The sequence below is a fragment of the Pristis pectinata genome, chromosome 11, assembly GCF_009764475.1.
Source record: "Pristis pectinata isolate sPriPec2 chromosome 11, sPriPec2.1.pri, whole genome shotgun sequence".
NCBI lineage: Eukaryota > Metazoa > Chordata > Chondrichthyes > Rhinopristiformes > Pristidae > Pristis > Pristis pectinata.
This window is the reverse complement of record NC_067415.1, coordinates 3,996,314-4,021,784: the sequence shown is the minus strand read 5'-3', so window position 1 is coordinate 4,021,784 and position 25,471 is coordinate 3,996,314. Positions and strand designations below refer to the sequence as shown.

Sequence of the window (25,471 nt, the reverse complement as noted above, 5' to 3'; positions counted from 1 at the left end):
AGTACATGAGACAATATAATCCAATTACTGTGTAGTTACAGCACCAAGATTGGGGAGCGTGCCTTATGAAAACAGGTTGAGTGAACTCAGCCTTTTCTCCTTGGAGCGACGGAGGATGAGGGGTGACCTGATAGGGGTGTATAAGATGATAAGAGGCATTGATCGTGTGGATAGTCAGAGGCTTTTCCCCAGGGCTGAAATGGTTGCCACAAGAGGACACAGGTTTAAGGTGCTGGGGTGTAGGTACAGAGGAGATGTCAGGGGTAAGTTTTTTACTCAGAGAGTGGTGAGTGCGTGGAACGGGCTGCCGGCAACGGTGGTGGAGGCGGATACGATAGGGTCTTTTAAGAGACTTTTGGATAGGTACACGGGGATGAGAAAGATAGAGGGCTATGGGTAAGCCTAGTAACTTCTAAGGTAGGGACATGTTTAGCACAGCTTTGTGGGCCGAAGGGCCTGTATGTGCTGCAGGTTTTCTATGTTTCTAAGATGAACTGCTTGAATCCCTCAGCCTCATCAATGCAATGAGACACCAGGCCAAATGAACAGATCAATACTGTGCGGTGGTGCCACTAATAAAACATCCTCTTCTTATATCAGACATGATTTCCCCTGGCTGTAAGTAGTTATCGAGCAAAATAAAGGAGGATTCTTTTTTTAAAAAAGTAGCTATAGTCCTGAAGATATAAAAACTGAAAAAATTGTTGGTTGGAACCTAGTTTTTTTTGGATCTTATCTCACATTTTCATCGCCCACAGTATTTAAACAACAGATGCTGGAAACCCATAACAAATAATCGGACTGCTCAAAAATTCAGATGGCGTCCGCAGAGATACAAACAATCTGCTGGAAGAACTCAGCGGGTTGAGCAGCATCTGTGGGGAGAGAAGGAATTGTCAACGTTTTGGGTTGAGACCCTGCATGAGGGTCTCAACCCGAAGAGGAGAGGGGGAGGGGGTGGGACAGGGGCCCCGAGGTGATTGGTGGACTTGAGGAGGGGGGGGGTGGGTTTGGAGGATGATGAGCAGATCGAGCCAGGTAGGGGAGTGGGAGGGGTGGAGTTGGGAGACATGATAGATGGAGAGAGACAAGGAGAGGCAGATGGAGCCAGAAGCGGGAGGGGTGGGTGAAGGGGGAGACAGGTGGGAGGGTGACAAATGGGAGCACAAAGGCTACCAGAGCTGGAAACTGATAAATAAGGAAGGTGGTAATGGTAACCAGTAGGGGAGAGGTGCAGGGCAGGTGGAAATAGAACAAGATGGGGAGGGGGGAGGTGGGGAGGTGGGGAGTGTGGGGGAGAGAGAGTCAGTGGGTGAAGTGTTATGGGTGGATGGAACAGGGAGGTTAACTCTGTGGAGTTAACATTTCAGATCACACTTGGAAAGACATTGATCTAAAACATGACTACTGCCCTTCCCTCCACCGATAATCAGCTAAGAACTTCCAGCATTTGACACAAGTCACCTTTGGAATCCAAAGGTCGACTTGTTTTTCCCTCTCCCCAGACGCTGCCTGACCTGTACCTCTCCCCTAATGGTTCCCAGCATTTTCTGTTTTTATTTCAAGTTTCTGGCATCTGCAATGCTTTGGTTAACAAGGAATTTATACAGCAGCTTTAATATAGTAATGTATTAGGAAACACTTCAAACAAAATAAATATTGGAGACAATATTGGGTACATGGGTAGGAAAGGTTTAGAGGAATATGGACTAAATGCAGGCAAATAGGATTAGCATAGAGAGAAATCTTGGCTGGCATGGACATGTTGGGCCAAAGGGCGTGTTTCTGTGCTGCCAAGAACCATTTAATCAGATTCTTGCCTGTTATTCTGCTCGGTGTAGATCCAACTCCTAAGGAGGTCCCCGCCTGCTGGTGCCTTCATGGAACTGCAGTGGGATTTTCCAATAGCCAGACTAATACAGCATCTAAAGAGGACAAGACCTGCATCAGAGACAACTCTGTAATCATTCAATTATCCCCATTCCCCTGGTCTTTTCTATGGTTTTGCATTGATATTTCCTTTCCTAGATTTATCCACTACTTATCCTTCAAATCGGCCAATTATCTGGTCATTACTACGTTGCACTCTATAGGACTTGCTGCAATACATCATTCTCCACCACTTCCACCATATCCAATTCTGCAAATGCTTTGCATTTTCAAGTATCTATCCAATTTTCCTTTGGAAGTTCCTTTTGAAGCTTCAGGAAGATTGCAAATTACAATCATTGGAATTGGACCATTATTGTCCCATGTACCGAGGTACAGTGAAAAACTTTGTTTTCTGTACTGTTCATTCAGGTCAATTCATTACAACAGTGCATTGAGGTAGTACAAGGTAAAACAGTAACTGAATGCAGAATATAGTGTTACAGTTACAGAGAAAGTGCAGTGCAGGCAGACAATAAGGTGCAAGGTCATAACGAGATTGCAATAATTCTCTGCACTTAAGAATTCTGCTCCTCTCCACACTACTGCTTATGGAGAATTCGCCATAATCTGCAAGGGCCCTCCCATGTTGATAAGTTCTGCTGTAACCGGATTCTACGAAACATTTGAATCAGCAATCGGCAGGTAACACCTTCATTTGCATCTGGCAGTGGTTCGAGCACAGGTTCCCATGTTAACAGCAGCTATCTGCTCCTCCAACCTGCACAGGAGACAAGTGGGGATGAGCTTCCGAGGTCGGAGAATCCCTGCCGCCAGGAATATGCCCAGTCCCTCGCAGAAGGTGAGCATTCAATGTTTAAATTACAGTTCTGGTCGCCGCATTATAGGAAGGATGTGGAGGCGTTGGAAAGGGTGCAGAGGAGATTTACCAGGATGCTGCCTGGTTTAGAGAGTATGCATATGAGGAGAGACTAAGGGAGCTGGGGCTTTGCTCGTTGGAGAGAAGGAGGATGAGAGGAGACATGATAAAGGTGTACAAAATATTAAGAGGAATAGATAGAGTGGACAGCCAGCGCCTCTTTCCCAGGGCACCAATGCTCAATACAAGAGGGCATGGCTTTAAAGTAATGGGTGGGAAGTTCAAGGGAGATATCAGAGGAAGGTTTTTCACCCAGAGAGTGATTGGGGCCTGGAATGTGCTGCCTGGGGCGGTGGTGGAGGCAGGTACATTGGTCAAATTCAAGAGATTACTAGATAAGCATATGGAGGAATTTAAAACAGAGGGATATGTGGGAGGAAGGGGTTAGATAGTCTTAGGCGAGGTTTAAAGGTCGGCACCACATTGTGGGCCGAAGGGCCTGTATTGTGCTGTACTGTTCTATGGTTCTAAGTAGACGTGCAGGAGACGTGAGCAAATTAGCTGGTCGAAAAGGAGGAAAGTCTGTCACTGCTGGATCTGAGATGTAGGCGGCAAAACACGGAACAGAAATGGCGGTCACCAGACAATGGTCCAGTGGCGGGGGAAGAGGGAAAATGAGGGGTCTGCTGGACGAGCTGGAGTATCTATGTGAGCACTAAGACAGCTGAGGGGTAAGGGGAGTCACAGAGGCGTAAACATAACAAAACATTAGTAAGGGAAGTGTCGGTCATAAGACCATAAGACAAAGGAGCAGAAGTCGTCCATTCGGCCCATCGAGTCTGCTCTGCCATTCTATCATGAGCTGATGCATTCTCCCATTTAGCCCCACTCCCCCGCCTTCTCACCATAACCTTTGGTGCCCTGGCTACTCAGATACCTATCAATCTCTGCCTTAAATACACCCAATGACTTTGCCTCCACAGCCGCCCGTGGCAACAAATTCCACAGATTCACCACACTCTGGCTAAAGAAATTTCTCCGCATCTCTGTTCTGAATGGGCGCCCTTCAATCCTGAAGTCGTGCCCTCTTGTACTAGACTCCCCTACCACGGAAAGCAACTTTGCCACATCTACTGTGTCCAGGCCTTTTAACATTCGAAATGTTTCTGTGAGGTCCCCCCGATTCTTCTGAATTCCAAGGAGTACAGCCCAAGAGCCATCAAACGTTCCTCATCTAGCACTTCAAGCCTGCTTCATTTGTTAAAAGCATAGACGATCTTCAACATCAACACTAGTTTCCTACCCTGTTCCCATATTGCTTAATTCCTCTAATATCTATGTGTGCAAAACAAAAATCTTTTTCTTCCTTCATTGCCTTGTATAACTTATGTTCTGTGTTGTTGTCCAAATCGACCTGCCTGTGATGCTGCTGCAAGCAAGATTTTCATTGAACCTGTACCTCAGTGTGCTTGCACATATGAGAATAAGCTTGACTAGAGCAGATTCACTACTCTCAGTGAAGAGATTTTTCCTCATTCTGGGTCCAAATCGTTTCCTCTGAGACTGTAACTCCCTGGTCCTGAACTGCTCAGTCGGGAGAAACACCCTCCATTCCGTTGAACCCTGCAAGTTGTGTGTGTCTGTTTCAATGAGATCTTGAAAATCTAGAGAGATACAGACTTCAAAGGACAAACCCCATTACAAAGCTATAAATTTATGCATACTTTATGTTCCGTGTGTTGTCTGTACCTATGTGCCTGTGGTGCTGCTGCAAGTTTCTCATTGTACCTGTACCTCACCGTACTTGTGCACATGACAATAAACTCGCCTTGACTTGCCATCCCAGGAACCAGTCTGATGAATCTTTGGAGACACAAGAGACAGCAGATGCTGGAATCTAGAGCAACACACAGGATACTGGAGGAACTCAGTGGGTCAGGCAGCATCTATGGAGGGACTAGTCTAGATGAAGGGTCTCAACCCGAAATGTCGACTGTCCATTTCCCTCCACAGATGCTGCCCGACCCACTGAATTCCTCCAGCATCTTGCACATTGCTAATAAACCTTTGTTGTACTCCCTGCATGGCAATGTATATCCAGAACTGGATACAATACTCCTGGTGCTGCCTCACCAAGTATATCATTCATCCCACTGTCTGTAAGGAGTTTGTACGGTCTCCCCATGTCTGTGTGGGTTTCCTCCGGGTGCTCCGGTTTCCTCCCACATTCCAAAGACGTACAGGTTAGGAAGTTGGCGCCGGAAGCATGGCGACACTTGCGGGCTGCCCCCAGAACACTCTACGTAAAAATGTACTTCACTGTGTGTTTCGATGTACATGTGACTAATAAAGATATCTCTCTCTCTCTCTATCTCTCTCTCTCTCTTTATTCCTGCACTCAAATTCTTTGGAAATAAAGGCCCTTATACTACTTGCCTTTTTAATTGATTGTGACACTTTCATGTTGGTTCTCAGTGCATTGTGTACAAGCACACCCAAGTCCCCTTAAACACTACCCACCCTCCCATCATTTAAACAAAACTCTGCTTTGCCCCCTTGTATAAAGTGGATGACCTTACTTTTACACATTATATTCCATCCACTATGGTCTCACCCACTCACTCATCCCCTTGAAGCCTCCTTCCATCATCCTCCGTGCTCTCAACCCCACCTAGTTTTATGTCATTGGTAAACCAGTTTATTATTGTCACACGTACCGAGGTACAGTGAAAAACTTGTCTTGCATACAGATCAATGCATTGAGGTAGTACAAGGTAAAAATGCAGAATAGAGTGTTACGGTTACAGAGAAAGTGCACCTTTTTGTCTGGCTGTACTGCAAGGCCGTAACGAGGTAGATTGTGAGGTTACTAGCGAACCGTTCAACAGTCTTATAACAGTGGGATAGAAGCTGTCCCTGAGCCTGGTGGTACGTGCTTTCAGGCTTTTGTATCTTCTGCCCGATGGGAGGGGGGAGAAGATAGAATGTCCGGGGTGGGTGGGGTCTTTGATTATGCTGGCTGCTTTACCGAGGCAGTGGGAAGTGTAGACAGAGTCTACAGAGGGGAGGCTGGTTTCCATGATGCGCTGAGCTGTGTCCACAACTCTCTGCGGTTTCTTGCAGTCTCGGACAGAGCAGTTGCCGTACCAAGCCGTGATGCATCCGGACAGGATGCTTCGATAAAAGTTGGTGAGTATGCAAGAAGACATGCCAAATTTCTTTAGCCACCTGAGGACGTAGAGGTCCCGATAAGCTTTCTTGGCTGTGGTGTCCACGTGGTTCCATCAGCAATATGAACAATTACATTGGTGCCCTCAGCCAAATCATCGGTACATGTGAATAGCAGGATCCCAAGCAGCAATCTCTGTGGTACCATATCAGGCACAGCCTGCAAACCACAACAGACCAGCCTCCCCTCCACGGACTCCGTCTACACTTCTCGCTGCCTCGGTAAAGCAGCCGACATAATCAAAGACCCCTCCCACCCTCCAGATTCCAGCATCTGCAGTCTCTTGCACCTCCGAAAGTTTGCTATACAGCAAACCTTTGGGGACATGAGATTCTGCAGACGCTGGAATCTGGAGCAACACACAAAACGCTGTAGGAACTCTGCAGGTCAGGCAGCGTCTATGAAGGAAAATGGACTGTCCATTTCCCTCCATAGATACAGTAAACCTTTGCAGTTTTGGTCACCTCAGTGTAGAAAGGAGGTGATCGCACTGGAGAGGGTGCAGAGGAGATCTGCCTGGGATGGAGTGTCTCAGTTATAAGGAGAGACAGAAGAGGCTGTGTTTCTTTACCTCAGAGCAGAGGGCAAGAGAGGGACCTGACAGAGGTTTGCAAAACTGAGGGGTGTAGATAGTGCAGACAGCAGCAAACTTTTCCCTGTAGACACAAGAGACTGCAGACGCTGGAATCTGGAGCAACACACAATCTGCTGGAGGAACTCAGTGGGTCGAGCAGCATCTGTGGGGGGAGAAAGGAATTATCGACATTTTGGGTCGAAACCCTGCATCAGGACAACTTTTCCCTGTAGCAGAGATGTCTCTAATCAGTAGGTAGAGTTTAAGGAGTAAGAGGTTCAGAGGGGAAACAGAAAAGAATTTTTTCACTCCGGGGGAGTCGGGGGTGGAATCTGGAAGGCACTCCCTGAGGGGGTGGTGGAGGCAGAGACTCTCACAACATTTAAGAAGCATCTGGACAAGCACTTGGATCACCAAGGCAGAGAAGGCTGCAGACCAAATGCTGGTAAACGGTGTTAGTATAGGTGGGCACAATGATCAGCATGGACATGGTGGGCCGAAGGGCCTCTTTGTGTGCTGTACAACTCCATGACTCTGACAATCCACTTTCCAACTGAACCATCAGGATTTCTGAGCAGCATCTGGCATGTCAGGGAACGCTGATCCCATCCTTCCCTTAAGCTCACCCATCTCTGTTCCTCACGCTCCCTTGAAACCTTGTACCCTCAGTACAAATTTTATTATTTTAGCATCAGAAAAAAAAAACACAATAAAGGTAGGTTGAAGCGTTAATTGAAGTAACATCCAATGGTCCCTGAAAGCGGCCGCACAAGTTGACAGGGTAGTAAAGACGGCGTATGACATGCTTGCCTTTATTAGTCGAGGCACTGAGTTCAAGAGTCAGGAAGTTGTGTTGCAGCTTTATAAAACCCTGGTTAGGCCACATCTGGAGTATTGCATTCAGTTCTGGTCGCCCCCTTACAGGAAGGATGTGGAGGCTTTGGAGAGGGTGCAGAAGAGGTTCACCAGGATGCTGCCTGGATTAGAGGGCATGAGCTATAAGGAGAGGTTGGACAAACTTGGGTTGTTTTCTCTGGAGCGGTGGAGGCTGAGGGGAGACCTGATAGAGGTTTATAAAATTATGAGAGGCATAGATAGATAGTCGATATCTTTTTCCCAGGGTCAAAACTTTCCCCCTCTCACAAAATGCATTTAAGGTGAGAGGGGGAAAGTTCAAAGGAGATGTGTGGGGCAAGTTTTTTGTTTACACAGAGGGTGGTGGGTGCCTGGAACGGGCTACCAGGGGTGGTGGTGGGAGGCAGATACAATAGAAGAGTTTAAGAGGCTTTTAGACAGGCACATGGATGTGCAGAGAATGGAGGGAGATGGACCATGTGCAGGCAGAAAGGATTAGACGTCATTAGCTTAATTTATTTGGCACAACATCGTGGGCCGTAGAGCCTGTTCCTGTGCTGTGCTGTTCTATGTTCTAGTCTGGAAAATCTGCCAAGTTGGCACCAGTCAAGCATGCTGGATTGACAGAGTTTTACTGCATTACAACAAATAACCTGCTGGAGGAACTCAGTGGGTCGAGCAGCATGTGTGTGGTGGGGGGGGGTGAGGTAAAAGAATTGTCGATGTTTCGGGTCCAAACCCTGCGTCAGGACTATATTACCTCCAATTTCATGTGCTTTAACTTCGTTAACCTTGCTTGACACATCCCTCTCACTCAAGTTGGAGAATTTTAAGTGAGATGTTTTTCTACACAGTGGGTGGTAGATGTACGGAACCATCTGCCAGAGGAAGTGGGTGAGGCAGGTACATTAGATACCTTTAAGATGTGGACAGGTGTATGGATGACAAGAGTTTAGAGGGTTACAGCCCAAGTGCTGGGAAATGGGAATAGCTTGAACAAACATCTTGGTCAGCATGGACACATATGGGCGGAAGGGCCTTTAGATCAACGGAACAAAGACCATCATCCTCGACCTCGAGGGATAGCCACGACCACGACAACTCTGTGACTCCAGATTTTGACGACATCTCCAGTGCTCCAATTTGCTTACAACTGGAAGAACCTACAGTGCGAGAAGGAATTTAACCCAGAGCACACGTGGCACTGTACAACCAGTCAGAAGGATTAGTGAGCGGGCGATCTTAGCCGCAGAAGGGAAAGAAGGCAAGCAAAGACCATTGGCTGCACCAACAGAGAAGACACAGGGGACTGCAGATGTTGGAATCTGGAGCAACAAGCAATCTGCTGGAGGAACCCAGCAGGTCGAGCAGCACCTGTGGGAGGAAAGGAATTGTCGACGTTTCGTCACCAACTGCATCAACAGGTTGTACTTGTGTTACATAGTGAAAGATCGAGGTGCTTACAGAACCATTACCAAACATCTTAGACCCAGTCACATAGACCGAGTAATGTTTTAAGGTCAACGACCCAAAACCTTTACTGTTTTCCCTCTCAACAGATGTCTGACCTGATATTTCTTGCATTACTTTCTCATTTCAGTTTCAATCAACTACAGTACTTTCCCTGTCTATTACCTTTTACTGGCATCTTAAAAGGAGGAAATATGAACATTTTAGCAATTTTGTTTTGAGAAGAGATTCACACCTTGAACATAGAACTATGCCTCAAGAAGGTGGCACCCATCACTGAGGACCGTCACCACCCGGGACATGCCCTCTTCTTGTTACTACCATCGGGGAGGAGGTACAGGAGCCTGAAGACCCACACTCAACGATTCAGGAACAGCTTCTTCCCCTCCGCCGTCAGATTTCTGAACGGTCCATGAACCCATGAAGATGACCTCGTTATTCCTTTGTATGTGCTATTTATTTTGTAACTTACAGTAATTTCTGTCCTTGCACTGTACTGCTGCCACAAAACAACACATTTCACATCACATAAGTCAGTGATAATAAACCTGATTTTGAGCATAGAACAGTACAGCACAGGAACAACACACCATGTTGTGCCGAACTAATTAAACCCCTAACTAAACTAATCCCTTCTGCCTACACAATGTCCATATTCCTCCATTCATATGCCAATGATGGGTGGATTAAAACTGGGGAAGATCAGGAGAGCAGGAAAGGAGATCTTGGGGTGTTGCAGGAAATCACAGATGTGGAGGGGTGAGAACATGGTAGGTCTGCAACAAGAGCCAATACAGGACGGCAGTGCAGGTTTGACGGAACAGTTTGAATTTGCGGTGTTTCAGGAATTCAGGATAACACTGAATGGTCAAGGCCACAGAAAGAGACAGCAAACACAAGCTTACTCTGTCTATACTTCTCGCTGCCTCGGTAAAGCAGCCAGCATAATCGAAGGCCCCTCCCACCCCGGCCATTCTCTGTTATGACCTTGCACCTTATTGTCTGCCTGCGCTGCACTTTCTCTGTAACTGTGACACTTTATTCTGCATTCTGTTATTGTTTTATCTTGTACTACCTCAATGCAATGAATTGACCTGTACGATCGGTATGCAAGACAAGTTTATCACTGCCCCTCGGTATAAGTGACAATAATAAACCAATTCCAATTGCTGTTGTGAATCACACTGGTTCCATAGTCACATAAGAACACAAGAACATAAGAAATAGGAGCAGGAGTCGGCTATTTGGCCCATCGAGCCTGCTCCGCCATTCAATAAGATCATGGCTGATGTGGCCGTGGACTCAGCTCCACCTACCTGCCTTCTCCCCATAACCCTTAATTCCCCTACTATGCAAAAATCTATCTAACTGTGCTTTAAATATACTTAATGAGGCAGCCTCCACTGCTTCCCTGGGCAGAGAACTCCACAGATTCACTGCTCTCTGGGAAAAGCAGTTTCTCCTCATCTCCATCCTAAATCTACTCCCCCGAATCTTGAGGCTATGTCCCCTAGTTCTAGTCTCACCCACCAGTGGAAACAACCTTCCTGACTCTGTCTTATCTTTCCCTTCCATAATCTGTCTTAATCTTCCAATGTATTTAGTGAGTGTCATACACCTTCAGAGGTGGTCCTGGGAAGGGGTGTTAAAACTGAGGCACCATCCAATCTCCCTGAGGTGGGTGAAGAAAGATCCCCGGTGTTTCAGGACCAGTATCTAACCTTCAGCTGACAACGTGATGAGATTGCCTGCTCGTCACCTTGCTGCCTGTGGGATCATTCTCTGTACAACAGCACAGGTACTTTTCCCCAGGATAGGGGAAGTCCAAAACTAGGGGGCCGAGGTTTAGAGTGAGAGGAAAAGGATTTGAAAGAGACCTGAGGGGCAACTTCTTCACACAGAGGGTGGTCTGTATATGGAACGAGCTGCCAGAGGAAGTGGTTGAGGCAGGTACAATATTATCATTGAAGAAACACTTGCGTAGGTACATGGAGGTGTGGGTCTTGGAGGGATATGGGTCGAATGCAGGAAATTGGGACTAGCTGGGTGGGCACCATGGTTGGCGTCGACTGGTTGGGCCGAAGGGCCTGCATCCATGCTGTATTGCTCTATGACTCTATGAGTTAGAGTGACTGACTCCATAAACTGACAGAACAATCCACTGGAAACCTGTATCTATTTATGTCCTGGGATACTCCAATGCCATATACTGGGGATAGGGTTTAATATATGGGGGGATATGAATGAGATGAATTCTTAACTGTTCCCCACTCAGAGGCAATTGGGTCTGGCAATAAATTACCAGCAGGCTTCGCATCCTCTGAATAACTAACAATAAATAAATTGGTAAATTGGTTTATTATTGTCACATGTACTGAGGTACAGTGAAAAACTTTGTTTTGCATGCCACCCATACAGATAATTTCATCACATCGGTACATTGAGGTAGTACAAGGGAAAACAATAACAGAATGCAGAGTAAAGTGTTACAGTTACAGAGAAAGTGCAGTGCAGGCAGACAATAAGATGTAAGGTCATAACGAGGTAGATTGTGAGGTCAAGAGTCCACCTTATCATACCAGGGATCATTCAATAGTCATATAACAGCGGGATAGAAGCTGTCCTTGAGCCTGGTGGTACGTGCTGTCAGGTTTTTGTATCTTCTGCCCGATGGGAGGGGGGAGAAGAGAGAATGTCCTGGGTGGGTGGGTGGATCCAGGTGAGGAGGGGTGATGGGCAGATGGAGGAGGGAAGAGTGGAAAGGGTGACAGGGGAGGGGGGGAGATGGTTGTTGAGGCAAAGGTTGGATCAGTCATGTGACAGGGTGGAGAAGGCGTACGGCACGCTTGCCTTCATCGGTCAGGGCACTGCGTACAAGAGTTGGGACGTCATGTTTCAACTGTACAAGACGTTGCTGGGACTGCAATTGGAGTATTGTGTGCAGTTCTGGTCGCCCAGCTATAGGAAGGATCTTATTAAGCTGGAGAGGGTGCAGAGGAGTCACGAGGATGTTGCCAGGACTGGAGGGCTTGAGTTACAAGGAGAGACTTGACAGGCTGAGAATGTTTCCCCTCGAGTAAAGAAGGCTGAGGGGTGACCTTATAGAGGTTTATTAAACCATGAGGGGCATAGATAAGGTGGGTGTTCAGTCTTTTTCCCAGCGTAGAGGAGTCTAAAACTAGAGGGTATAGGTTTAAGGTGAGAGGGGGAAGAGTTAAAGGGGACCTGAGGGGTAAGTTTTTCACACAGAGGGTGGTGGGTATATGGAACGAGCTGCCAGAGGAAGTGGTAGAGGCGGGGACAATTACAATGTTTTAAAGACACTTGGACAGGATGGATAGGAAAGGTTCAGAGGGATATGGGCCAAATGTATTCAGTTCTGGTCACCTCATTATAGGAAGGATGTGGAAGCTTTAGAGAGGGTGCAGAGGAGATTTACCGGGATGTTGCCTGGATTGGAGAGCATGTCTTATGAGGATAGGTTGAGCGAGCTGGGGCTTTTCTCTTTGGAGAGAAGGAGGATGAGAGGTGATTTGATAGAGGTGCACAAGATGATAAGAGGCATAGATCGAGTGGACAGTCAGAAACTTTTTCCCAGGGCAACAATGGCTAACATGAGGGAGCATAATTTTAAGGTGATTGGAGGAAGGTATAGGGGAGATGTCAGGGGTAGGTTTTTTTACACAGAGAGTGGTGGGTGCGTGGAACATACTGATGGCAGAAGTGGTGGAGGCAGATACATTAGGGACATCTAAGGGACTCTTAGATAGCCACATGAATGATAGAGAAATGGAGGACTATGTGGGAGGGAAGGGTTAGATAGATCTTAGAGCAGGATAAAATGTCAGCACATCGTGGGTCAAAGGGCCTGTACTGTGCTGTAGTGTTCTATGTTCTAAATAAGTAGTGCAAAAATAAAAGGAATAATAAGGTAGTGTTCATGGACCATTCAGAAATCTGATGGCGGAGGGGAAGGAGTGTCGACGTTTGCAGGATTTGACCTGAAATGTTGACAATTCCTTCCCTAACCCCACAGATGCTGCCCGACCTGCCGAGTTCCTCCCGCAAATCGCTCGTTGGTCTCTTTATTTGCTATGCTGATGTGGTTCTATATATAAACTTTCCAGTCTGTGGCTCTAATCAGAGCAACTTGAAGCCAATTATAATGAAGGTAACAAAACTGTGCATCTTTCTCCTCTGTTTTTTACTGTAGATTGCCACAGTCTTAAACCTTAACGTTGGAGGCCAGATCTACACCACAACACTGAGCACTCTGACAAGGTTCCCTGGGTCCAAGCTGGCCGAAATGTTCCGTGGCCACACCAGATTGCCCGTTGACTCCAAGGGCAGACACTTCATCGACAGGAAAGGCACATACTTCAAGTACATCCTGGAATTTCTGCGGACTCAAGAGCCACCAAGCCAGTTTGTAGAGGAAGTCTACCAGGAGGCACTCTTCTACGGCATTGAGCCCCTGGTGAAGCACCTCGAGGACTTGCCAGAAATATATGGAGAGCTGGTTGGGAGGCAGAATTTTTTGGCACAGGTGGCGAATTACAGGGAGAATATAGAAGTCATTATCCAACTAGCCAGGGCCGACACGGTGGCCGCCCGCCAATCCATAGTGATGGTTTGTGTCGTCAAAAGCAGGGAGGATAATGCAGAGTACCTGCAGACCATCAGCAGGCTTGGCAGCAGCAAAGACCTCATTGTGAAATTCGGTCCTTGGGACCCCTCCCCAACTGTTTCTGATATGTTGCACTGCATCAAAATGGACATAGAGAAAAGGGGCTACAAGGTCTCTTACCAACCCTACGGGATGGTGAAAAGGCCACTTTCCAAGCCGTGTAAATTCTTCTATGAGTTGATTTTCACTTGGTGGTAATACATTAACATAGGGCAGCGCCAGTATTTACAACAGGAGCCTTTCAGCCGAGCTGGCCCGTGCTTGTGTTCGTGCCTCACACAAGCCTCTTTCTGCCTCTGCATCTCACCTCAGTAACATAGGATAAGGTATCTTTATTAATCACATGTACACTGATACACACAGTGAAACACACCTTTTGCGTAGAGTGCTCTTGGGGCAGCCCGCAAGTGTCGCCACACTTCCGGTGCCAACATAGCATGCCGTCTCCCTCATGTACTTACCCTCAACTGCTTCCATTTAAATTCTAATACAATAGGTGGACATGTTGGTGAAATTCCTCTGAAGTCTTTGAGAGGGATTTACAGGGCAAATGCTGAGAGGTTTGGTTGGAGAAGTTGTGGTCATAGTCTCAAGGCAAGGGGCTGGACATTTAGGACTTTGGGGAGAAACTTCTTCACTCACAAGGGTAGTCAATCATTGGAAATGTCCATCTCAAAAGGGTTTAGATGCTCAGTCACCAGATACATTTAAGCCGGTTGCTAGATCTTTGGCACTGAACTGAAGATGCCGTGATCCGAGAGAAGAAGTGTTTCTAAGAGCAAAAAACAATAATCTGCTGGAGGAACTCAGCGGGTCGAGCAGCATCTGTGGGGGGAGAAAGGATTATCGACATTTTGGGTTGAGTCCTTGCATCAGGACTTGTGAGTGGAGAGGGGTGAGACAGGGTCCAGAATTTAAAAGTATATTTAAGACATGGGATCAGTCATATTAATAAATGGTAGAGCAGGCTCAAGTGACTGGACTGTCGACTCCTCGTGTACTTAATAAGGCATTAAACTCGACTCTCACAGAATAGTGATGGAGATGCAAGAGACTGCAGATGCTTGAATCTGGAGCAACAAACTACTGGAGGAACTCAGCAAGTCAGGCAGCATCTGTGGAGGGAAATGGACAGTTGATGTTTCAGGTTGAGACCCTTCATCTGGACTAGAAGTTACAGGAGAGATAGTCAGTATAAAGAAGTGAAGGGTAGGGGTGGAGCAAGAGCTGGCGGGTGATAGGTGGGTCCAGGTGAGGAGGGGTAATAGGCAGATGAAGGAGGGGAGAGTGGAGATAGCGACAGACGCTGGGAGGTGAGAGGTGGAATAGTGTCAGAATAATATCAGATTAGACAGTACGTACAAATTAGGAGTAGGAACAGGAGACTGAGCACCTCAAGTCTACTCCATTTTCATAGTTATACAGCACAGAAACAGGCCCTTTGGCCCAACTGGTCCATGCCAACCAAGATGTCCCATCCAAGGTAGTCCCAATTGCCAGCATTTGGCCCACATCCCTCTAAAACTTTCCAATCCATGTACCTGTCCAACTGTCTTTTAAAAGTTGTTATTGTACCTGCCTCAACCACTTCCTCTGGTAGCTCATTCCATAAACACATCACTCCGTGTGAAAAAGTGGCCTCTCTCACCTTAAACCTATGCCCTCTAGTTCTTGATTCTCCAACCCTGGGAAAAAGACTGAGTACATTCACCCTATCCATGCCCCTCGACATCTCTATAAGGTCACCTCTCAGTCACCTATGCTCCAAGAAATAAAGTCCCAGCCTGTCCAACCTCTCCCTATAACTCAATCCCTCAAAGTCCTGGCAACATCCTTGTAAATCTTTGCTACACTCTTTCCAGTTTAATAACATCTTTCCTATAGCACAACAACCAAAACTGCACAATACTCTTTTGCAGCCTTACCAGTATCCTGCATAATCTCACCATGACCTCCCAACTTTTATACTCAATGTCCTGACTGAAGGCTGGCGTGCCAAACTCTTTTGTAAGATAATGGTTGATCTAATTGTAACCTCAACCCCAGATTCCTGTCTACTCCCCCCCCCCCCATAACCTTTCAACTTCCTTGCCTATCCAGAATCTATATACCTCTGCCTTAAAAAAATATTCAGAGACCTTGCTCCCACCAGCCTTTGAAGATTTCCCTGGAGGCTCATAACCCTCTGAGAAAATGCAGCTTCATCTGCCTTAAATGTGTGACCCCTTACTTTTGGACAGTGACCCATGGTCCTAGGCTCTCCCATTCAGGACCTGACATATTTCAATCGAGTCCACACTCTCTAAACTCTTCAGATGATGCAAGCTCAAGCTTACCCTGTCTAAACTTTCCCCACAAGGCAACCAGCGCATTGCAGGTATCAATCTGGTAAAACTTTGAGTGCAACATCTTTCCTTAAATAAGATCACAAGAACTGCTTTTCCCAGAGTAGTGAATCTGCGGAACTCTCTGCCCAGGGAAGAGGTAGAGGTGACCTCATTAAATACATATAAGACACAGTCAGATAGATTTTTGCATAGTAGGGGAATTAAGGGTTATGGGGAAAAGGCGGGGAGGTGGAGCTGAGTCCACAGCCAGATCAGCCATGATCTTATTGAATGGCGGAGTAGGCTCGACGGGCCGACTCCTGCTCCTATTTCTTATGTTCTTATGATGGCGGTTATCTTTCTCTGAAGGAAACCAGTGAACCAGGTGAGTTCTTGTTTTGCAAATGTTTGGTATCTTCATGGCCACCTTTTTAATTCCAGCTTTAGTTAGACTCCCCAGATGATAAATTCAGGGCTCCAAATCAAAAGTTCATTCACCTGGGTACTAGTCTAGTAACTACTAGGCTACTACACCTCAGAACCATGCAACTGATGACAACATTATCCTGCGAGGCTTGCAGTAAATGAGGTCTTCAAGATAGTCTAGATTTCAGGACATTAACACAACCATAGGTTCTCTGCTTAATTCAGCCAGATGCATTAAATCCACTACAGAGGATGTTGGTAAATGAAGAACAGGTGCCAGAATTTCCCAAGCTATGCAACGCTAAGCTGAAATATAGTCTGTGCAGGAACTAGCAAGTTCATATTTTCATACAGAACACGTGAAGAGGTACAGCAGCTAAAGTTCACGAGTGCAGAGTGCACACAGTGAGTATGTTGGATGGTGGCAATGCAGCAGTTTTAAAATGTGAACAGGCACAATGTAAATGGATGAAGCAAGAAATATCAATGCTTGGGGAAAATTTTTCTTGAGGTAAAAAGGATTTGGGTGCAGACAGTATTCAATTTCAATTTTAAAAATGTTCTACAAATGTACAAAATAGCATACATCTTTTAGGCACAAAAGTAATTCATTTTGGCAGGTTTTGCTGGAAAGTAAGCTCATTAAACAAATGCCTTTCCTCTCATTGATTAGTATTGTTGTCCGACTGTGATGGCCAACAGATCACTTCTCTGTCACTGATTGAAAACAGCCAAAGATGAGAGTCTGGGATAGAAAAGGGGGAGATGGGGAGAACAAAATGTTTAAGTGAAGGATCCAAGCAGGACTCAGAAGTATCGACTACATGTTGTAGTAACCTCAGAAACTATGAGGAACTTAGTCAGGACTGGATGCATCATCTCCATGAAAAGAGCCACCTATACAGTATGTTAACAGTGTTAATACTCAGCTGAATGGTATTTATGGAGTATAGCCAATTGAGTTATTCAGCAATTGGTCTCTGTACATTAGTGCAGAGGGGCGTGGGAAAATAACGAATATGCTTCATGTTGTGGGAGTCTCAACTCACCAGACTCAACTTTACTGCAATCATTTGGACAATTCAAGGCTATAATCATCAAACGTCACCCACATATTTTTGTACTCTGTAAGATCTATAACTGTATTGCTGGATAATTTCCAAGTTCAGGAAAAAATGCTTTACGGTTGATAGTTATTCATGTTCACATTTCATGTTTCCTCATAATACAGGCTGCCATTTGGCCCATCAAATCTATGCCAGCTCTCTGAGCAGTTCTATCAATCCCATTTCCCATCATTTATTTTCCTTGTTACTGATTCTCTCCTGCTCATCAATTCGCCCCGATTTTCTGACCCAAGGGGTAATTCACAGAAGCCATTTAACCTACCTGAGGTGGAAGAAAACTGGAGCACTTGAGGTAACTCTTACAGTAACAGAGAGAATATGCAAACTTCACGCAATGAGACTGGAGGTCCAGACCCGACTCAGGTTGCTGGAACTTTTATTGAACCTCCCAGTGACAGTAAGCTTTATTGACTGCTTACAAAAATGATTCAGTGACCAAAGTAGTGCCTTGGCGTAAAGAGATGAGAGCAGAGGACATTAACAGGAGGTTAAAGACTAAGTTGCAGCAAAACAGAGTCCACAAAGCAGACCCCATACAGTTCCAGTTGTTGAGACTTATTGAGGGAATTAATGGTTACTGTTCAGTATCTGAAACACAGGTGAATTACTACTGAATTACAAATGTGGGAATGGTCAGCGATCACCTTGAGATAATAAGCACGCTGTAGAACACTACTATATCATCAGGATGAACCCATATAAAGCTTGCACGCTAGGTAACAACCAGAGAATTGCATACAAGCATGAGACACCTGCAACCCCTTAATGATGTATCCCACCGCATCAACTATTTTTGCCCTTGCAACACCTGCTGGACCATTGTGCCAGCCCTTCTGCGGTCTGCATTCATCTTTGGCCAAATGGGAGTAGCTTGGTGGGCCCGTTCCCATGCTGTATTACTCTATGACTATCTGCAGCCTTGGACGGTGAGCACAGGAGCAATACTCTGCCCTGTCCTCCATCACAGATCTAGGCAAATTCTTATTTCATCACAGAACCTGGCACAGGACTGAAAGATCAATCACTAGAGAAACAGTTAAAGGCAACTGACCAAAGAACTCCCAGAGGTGGTACCAAGAACCTTCTCTTATGAAATGAATGGCTAGGATTTGGAATGCAGGGACTGATGGGCAAATTGGAAAAATATTTGAAGGAAAAAAGAATGAGGGGTAATGGGGTGGGGGGGGGGGGAAAGGAATGCTCTTCAAAGAGGTTCAATGGGCCAATTTGACTCATCCTGTGGCTACTATTTTATGACTCCAGATCAAATAATAGCAGTCAGGAGCAAAACTAGTCCCATTCCTCCCTCAGGGACCACATAGGTCCAATGAGCCTCTGTGCAGGTCTGGTCACCCTGCTATAGGAAGGATGTGACTAAGCTAGAGAGGGTGCAGGAAAGATTCACAAGGACGTTTCTGGGAATGGAGGGATTGAGTTACAAGGAGAGACTGGATAGGCTGGGGCTGTTTTCCCTGGAGCAGAAGCTGAGGTGTGACTTCATAGAGGTTTTACAAAATTATGAGGGGCATACATAGGAGTCCTCTTGCCAGCACATGGGAGCCTAAAAAGAGAGAACATAGGTTTAATGTGAGAGGGGAAAGATTTAAAGGGGATCTGCAGGATAGGTTTTTCACACATAGGATGGTGTGTATGTCGAAAGAGCTGCCAGAGGAAGTGGTTGAGGCAGGTACAATTACAACATGCAAAAAACATTTGGACAGGTACATGGATAGGAAAGGTTTAGAGGGATATGGGCCAAATGGGATTAGTCTGGATAGGCGTCTTGGTCAGCGTGGATGGGTTGGGCCAAAGGGCTTGTTTCTATGCTGTTTAACTCTATGACTCTATCTGCAGCCTTGGACAGCATGAATATATGCACCTCTCAAAACCTATTCACCCATTAATAACCCCACATTCGTAGATGATCACATTCACAATGTTTTCCTTATGATCACCATTTCAGCACTGCAGTGGTTGGAACATTTTGGAACCTGGGGTCACAGCACTGTCTCCCTTATGTGTTAAGATTTAATGTGCATGATCAGTAATGCCAGTTGGGGAAGATATTTCACCTAAGCACAAGACTAAAAAAGACCATCAGGTGTCCATTATGACAGACCAGTCATTAAGTTACTGAACTAATATAACATCTTGGACCACTGATCTAGAAGTGCTCAAAGTCCAACAATTCAGCTGGAGAATTTAAATTAATGAAATTAAACAAATTTGGAGCAAAATGCTAGTATCAGTAATGGAGACTGCAGTGTCCACTTTATCTGGATCTCAGGACCTGTATAGGTCTTTGGTTCGGCCACATTGGTAGTATTGTGTATTCAGTTCTGGTCGCCCCATTACAGGAAGGATGTGGAGCTTTGGAGAGGGTGCAGAGGTTCACCAGGATGCTGCTTGGATTAGAGAGTACCAGCTACAGGAGAGGTTGGACAAACTTGAAATATTTTCTCTGAAGTGTCGGAGACTGAGGGAAGACCTGATAGAGGTTTATAAAATTATGAGAGGCAGAGATAGGGTAGGTAAAGTCTTTTTCCTGGTAGAAATGTCAAGTGCTAGAGGGCATAGCTTTAAGGTGAGGGGGGGGGGGGGGAAGTTTAAGGGGGATGTGCGGGGCTTTTTTTTAAAAGCACAGGGAGTGGTAGGTGCCTGGAACGCGCTGCCAGGGGTGGTGTGGTAGAGACAGTCATGATAGTGTTGTTTAAGAGACACACGAATGCAAAGGGAATGGATATGGACCACGTGCAGGTCATTTGGCATCACGGTTGGCACAGGTATGGTGGGCTGAAGGGCTTGTTCCTGTGCTGTACTGTTCTATGTGACTCCAGACAGCAATGTGGTCAAGTCTCAGTTGCCCACTGAAGTATTACAGCAACACATTCAGTTCAAGGGCAACCGGGGAGAGACAATAAATTATTGCATGGCCAACAACAGACAGATCCCTTGAATGTTCTTTTTAAATATCGGCCCACTGGTTCTTCCATCTCTCTTAAGTTTCTCATTATGCAGGCACAGTAGCATAGGGGTTAGCATAACGCTTTACAGCGCCAGCGACCCGGGTTCAAATCCGGCCGCTGTCTGTGAGGAGTTTGTACGTTCTCCCCGTGTCTGCGTGGGTTTCCTCCGGGTGTTCTGGTTTCCTCCCACATTCCAAAGACGTACGGGTTAGGAAGTTGTGGGCGTGCTATGTTGGCGCCGGAAGCGTGGCGACACTTGCGGGCTGCCCCCCGAAAATCACTATGCAAAAGATGTATTTCACTGTGTGTTTCGATGTACATGTGACTAATAAAGATCTTATCTTATTCCCTTCTCCTAGTTTTTGCCTTCTCGGTTTTCTAAAATTATCTTTAGAGACCCATGCCAATTTTTTCTATGTTTTAACCCAACTGGAATTTGAAACCCCTTTCACTTTGAAATGCAAGGATACATTTTTCCACTGCTGCAAGACATCAGTCATTGAGAGTGTTCAAGGTTGAAGGGGAAGGTGTTTGAAACTGAGGGTTATGAGGAACTGACAGGAAAGTGGAGACCAAGATGAGATCAGCCATTATTTTACTGAATGGAGAATCAGATTTGTGTGCTCCTGCTCTTGTTGGGTAGCCGGTTGGACTGAGGAAGTTAATGGAGACACAAGAGACTGCAGATGCTGGAATCTGGAGCAAGAAACAAACTGCTGGAGGAACTCAGTGGGCTGAGCAGCATCGGTGGAGGGAAATGGACAGTCGACTTTTTGGGTCGAGACAGGTAATGGATATGGGGAAACGACAAGAAAGTGGAGACCAGAGGAGCAGAATAAGGCCATTCGGCCCAGCGAGTCTGCTCCACCATTTGATCATGGCTGATTTGTTTTTTTCAACCCCGTTCTCACGCCTTCTCCCCGTAATTCTTAACCTCCTTACCAATCAAGAACCTATCAATCTCTGCCTTAAATACACCCAATGACTTGGCCGGTTTGGCTTGGCCTATGATTTTACTGAATGGAGGATCTGGCTGGCATACTGCTGCCCTTATTTCATACGTTCTTATGCAAGTCAGGAGCGAGTGATCTGAATCATCTAGAGGGGCTGAATGACCTTAATCCAGTTGCTGTGCTGCAAAATCAACCTGCTGGAAACACTCATGTTGTGAAGTCTAAAATGCATTTACCCGATGGATTTTGAGGCACTGGTGAGACCTCATTTGGAATACTGTGTGCAGTTTTGGGCCCCTTATCTTAGGAAGGACGTACTGATGTTGGAGAGGGTTCAGAGAAGATCTACGAGGATGATTCCAGGGATGAAAGGGCTTACATATGACGAGCGATTGTCGGCTCTTGGACTGTATTCATTGGAGTACAGAAGAATCAGAGAGGACCTCACAGAAACATCTCAAATGTTGAAAGGACTGGACAGAGTAGATGTGGCTAGGTTGTTTCCCTTAATGGGTGAATCCAGGACTAGAGGGCACAGTCTTAGTATTAGAGGGTACCCATTCAGAACAGAAATGAAAAGAAATTTCTTTAGCCAGAGGGTCGTGGATCTATGGAACTCGTTGCCACATACAGCTGTGGAGGCCTGATCGTTGGGGGTGTTTAAGGAGGAGATAGATAGGTATCTAATTAGTCAAGGTATCAAGGGATATGGGGAAAAGGCCGGGAATTGGGGCGAGATGGGAATAGTTTAGCTCATGGTGAGGTAGCGAAGCAGACTCGATGGGCCGAATGGCCTACTTCTGCTCCTTTGTCTTGTGATCTTGTGATACCCAGGTCCTCTGCTGCGGAGACTGCATTGTAATATCAAGCTTCCAATGTTGTAGGGCCAGTGAACATGAGTCAACCAAAAAGCCACAGCTAATAAACAAATGGGACTGGGGGACAAATAACATGAGAACAACTTCCACGGTCTGACACCAAAAATCAACTTGCACTTTTTTTTTCTTAAAAGCAGGGATAATAATTTCATTGAGTACAAAGATGGATTAAAGAAGCCTGTTTACAGGACAACAGATTTACTATCACTATATATAAAAAGTCAACTGTTAACAACAAATATAATTAAACATTCATCATACTCCTGTCAGTACCCAGGTTAGACAAATGTTTTCTCAAAGAGCTCAGGTGCTGAGACAAACAAACTCGCTCTGAGCAGATTGGTTGTAAGATGGTTTGTATCAAGAGTTTGATGCTATCTGAAAATGCTGTTTTATATTATATAATTATATATAATATAAAGTTTGGTCCTCCATTCAGATAACGGGCAGATATCATGCAAGAGAAAGCAAAACCAGGAAGAAATCTTCCAGCTTTATCCACTTAAGGTATATGATGCCACCCATAGTTGAATATCCTGTCGACACTCACCTTCTACGTTGAGATGGGGAGGAAAAGATCAAGTGATGCTTTGGTACAAGGCAGAGAGAAGTGCTGAATTAAAACTTTCTTTGATGATTCCTTCAACTTGTGGGCAGACTTCTGCAGTCCAGTGGATTCCCCCCCACCCCTGCCGCCATTCCTTTGCAAGTTCCCATGCATCAGGTGGGTTAAACAGCTTTCACGAGAGGTCTGCAATCCAAAACTGCCAGCAGGTAAAATGCACCAGTGCTAAAGCATAAAGTTCATACAGAGGCACCAAGGAAGAAACAGTCTTGTATATATATATGTATATATATATATGTATATAAAAAGAAATTAAATCTAAAAAGCAATGATTTGAGCATATCAGGGATTTTACAGCACAGTGACAGCCAATTATATGGTCATTACACCAGGAAACAGTGTCATTGCAATCAACGACAGTGCTGACGAGTACGAAAGAGATCTAGCGAACACCACAGTAGAGTTGGTTGGAGATAGGTTTACAAAATGCTCACTGCCTACTAGGTACCCACTGCACATGCGACTACCAGCGCTCTTTTAGCCTGAAGCGCTAAACATAGTCTACAGCTTAAATCTGGTGCTCAGATCCAAGTATGTGACAGACTAAGTGGTGTCAGGATGCTACACAACATACTTAAAAAGTCTTTTTTTTATGTATAGATATATATATTTTTTTTCTTAAAAAAGACAAAGACATTAGAGGGTCAAAACAATATTTCTGGAATGAGGAAAAATTTCTTTCCACAGGCCCCTCTCCAACCCACCCCACCCCCTTTGGGAAAAGTTTGAGCAGTGAATTAATTGTCAAAGTTTTTTCTGTTTAAAAAGAATCTCATACAGTGGAGCTATTGTCAATTGAAATTATACAGGACAAATAAAAATGCATCTAAGGCAAAACAAAAACAAGTTAAAAGGAACCTACCGTGTTAATAACCTCAAAATTGGTCACTTTATGAGAGCAGGAGGAGCAAGCCAGAATGAAGGGCTAAGAGGAAATGGATGCAAGAGGATCTTGCTCTCTGGTGTAGTGAGGCTGGGGGAATACAACCCAAAAAAAAATAGACACAATAACTGGTCTGATGTACAGCTACTATGGAATAAATTATTTAAACTAGTGTAAAAAGAGTTTTTATACTTGTTCATTATTACAAACATATTCTACAAGGTCAGTTACTCCCAAGAGGTCATCTTCCTCTTCCTCCCCTCCTTCGGCTGCTCCCTCTCCCGGAGGAGCGCCTGCTTCCCCGTCGCAAGCTCCGTTCAGTGCCGGGCTGGGAGTGGCGGTAGTGTCCTTGGCCATTTGGTTCTTCTCGCTGGTTCTGCTGATCAGGTTCTGTCCATTGGAGGGGGGCAGCTCCACCAGGCTACAGTCCAAAGAGCTGGCGTCCTTCTCTGCCTCCTGCAGCTCTTCCTCCTCCTCGTCACTCATCAGCCGGTAGGCAGGCTTCTTGCTGTAATCCCGGCACGGTCTGGAGGACAGTCTGCTCACCAGCGCAGGCTCGTCTTCGTCTTCCTCGTCCTCGATCCTGTTCGGGCGCTTCCGTTGAGGTCGCTCACCATCCTCTTCCTCAGAACTTCTGCTCCCAGAGCTCTCTGGAAACACAAAGATTCATTTGACTTTGGAGACACAAGAGGGTGGAGATGCTGGAATCTGGAGCAACACGGAATAATGGAGGAACTCAGCGGGTCAGGCAGCATCTGTGGGGAGAAACAGACAGTCGACGTTTCGGGTCGAGACCCTTCACCTGGATTGTCCAGACCTGTCAGCCCAGATGAAGGAACTCGACCTGAAACGTCACCTGTCCATATCTCTCCATAGATGCTGCCTGACCCACTGAGTTCCTGCAGCGTTTTGTGTGTTGATTCATTTGACATTGTTCTGTGGAAAATGAGGAAACTTTTCACCAGTCGAGTTAAGGCGCTGGTCAGAAGGAAACCGCTGATTCATGCAAACTGCAGTCAGGGAAGGAAAATCAAATGGTTGCAGATGCTGGAAATCTGAAATAAAAACAGATATGTTGGAGACACTCAGGTCAGGTAGCGGCTGTGGAGAGAGAAACTGTTATGTTCTAGAACCATAGAACCATAGAAAAATACAGCACAATACAGGCCCTTCGGCCCACCATGTTGTGCCGACCTTCTAACCACACCTAAGACTATCTAACCCCTTCCTCCCACATATCCCTCTATTTTAAATTCCTCCATATGCTTATCTAACAATCTCTTGTACTTGACCAACATATCAGCCTCCACCACCACCCCAGGCAGCGATGAGTCCTGTTCCTCTCTCTCCATGGGTGTACTTAAGGCAGAGATTGATAGGTTCTTGATCAGTAACGGGGTTAGGAGTTACAGGGAGAAGGCAGAAGAATGGATTGAAAACAAACTCATCCAGTTAGAGAAAATGCAGTACAGGTAGACAATAAAGTGCACGGCCATACGAGGTAAATTGTGAGGTCAAGAGTCCCATCTTATTGTCCTAGGGAACTATTCAATTGCCTTATAACAGTGGGATAGAAGCTGTTGGTACGTGCTTTCAGGCTTTTGTATCTTCTGCCAGATGGGGGGTGGGGGACAAGAGAGAATGTCCGGGGTGGGTGGGGTCTTTAATTATGTTGGCTGCTTTACCGAGAAAGAAGTGTCGCAAGTAAGTTTTTCATTAAAC

General features: G+C 45.8%; 2 protein-coding genes across 6 annotated transcripts in view; one reads left to right on the top strand and one right to left on the bottom strand.

Annotated features, from left to right (window-relative positions):
- Window positions 1-2,620: 2,620 nt before the first annotated feature.
- Window positions 2,621-13,762, top strand: LOC127576117 (BTB/POZ domain-containing protein KCTD14-like). Its single transcript, XM_052026502.1, has 2 exons — window positions 2,621-2,731; window positions 13,091-13,762. The coding sequence occupies exons 1-2, from the start codon at window positions 2,621-2,623 to the stop codon at window positions 13,760-13,762; spliced, it is 783 nt and encodes a 260-aa protein (XP_051882462.1).
- Window positions 13,763-23,929: 10,167 nt separating this feature from the next.
- The window catches only part of rsf1a (remodeling and spacing factor 1a), a 74,245-nt gene continuing 72,703 nt past the window's right edge, over window positions 23,930-25,471 (bottom strand). For 4 of the 5 annotated variants that reach the window (XM_052025675.1, XM_052025677.1, XM_052025676.1 and 1 more), the window contains exon 16: window positions 23,930-24,399. In XM_052025675.1, the coding sequence (XP_051881635.1) occupies window positions 23,936-24,399 (464 nt within the window). In that variant the 3' untranslated portion in view covers window positions 23,930-23,935. Of the gene's footprint in view, window positions 24,400-24,631; window positions 24,805-25,471 lie in introns of those variants that run through there. The other variant, XM_052025679.1, reaches the window with a different exon arrangement.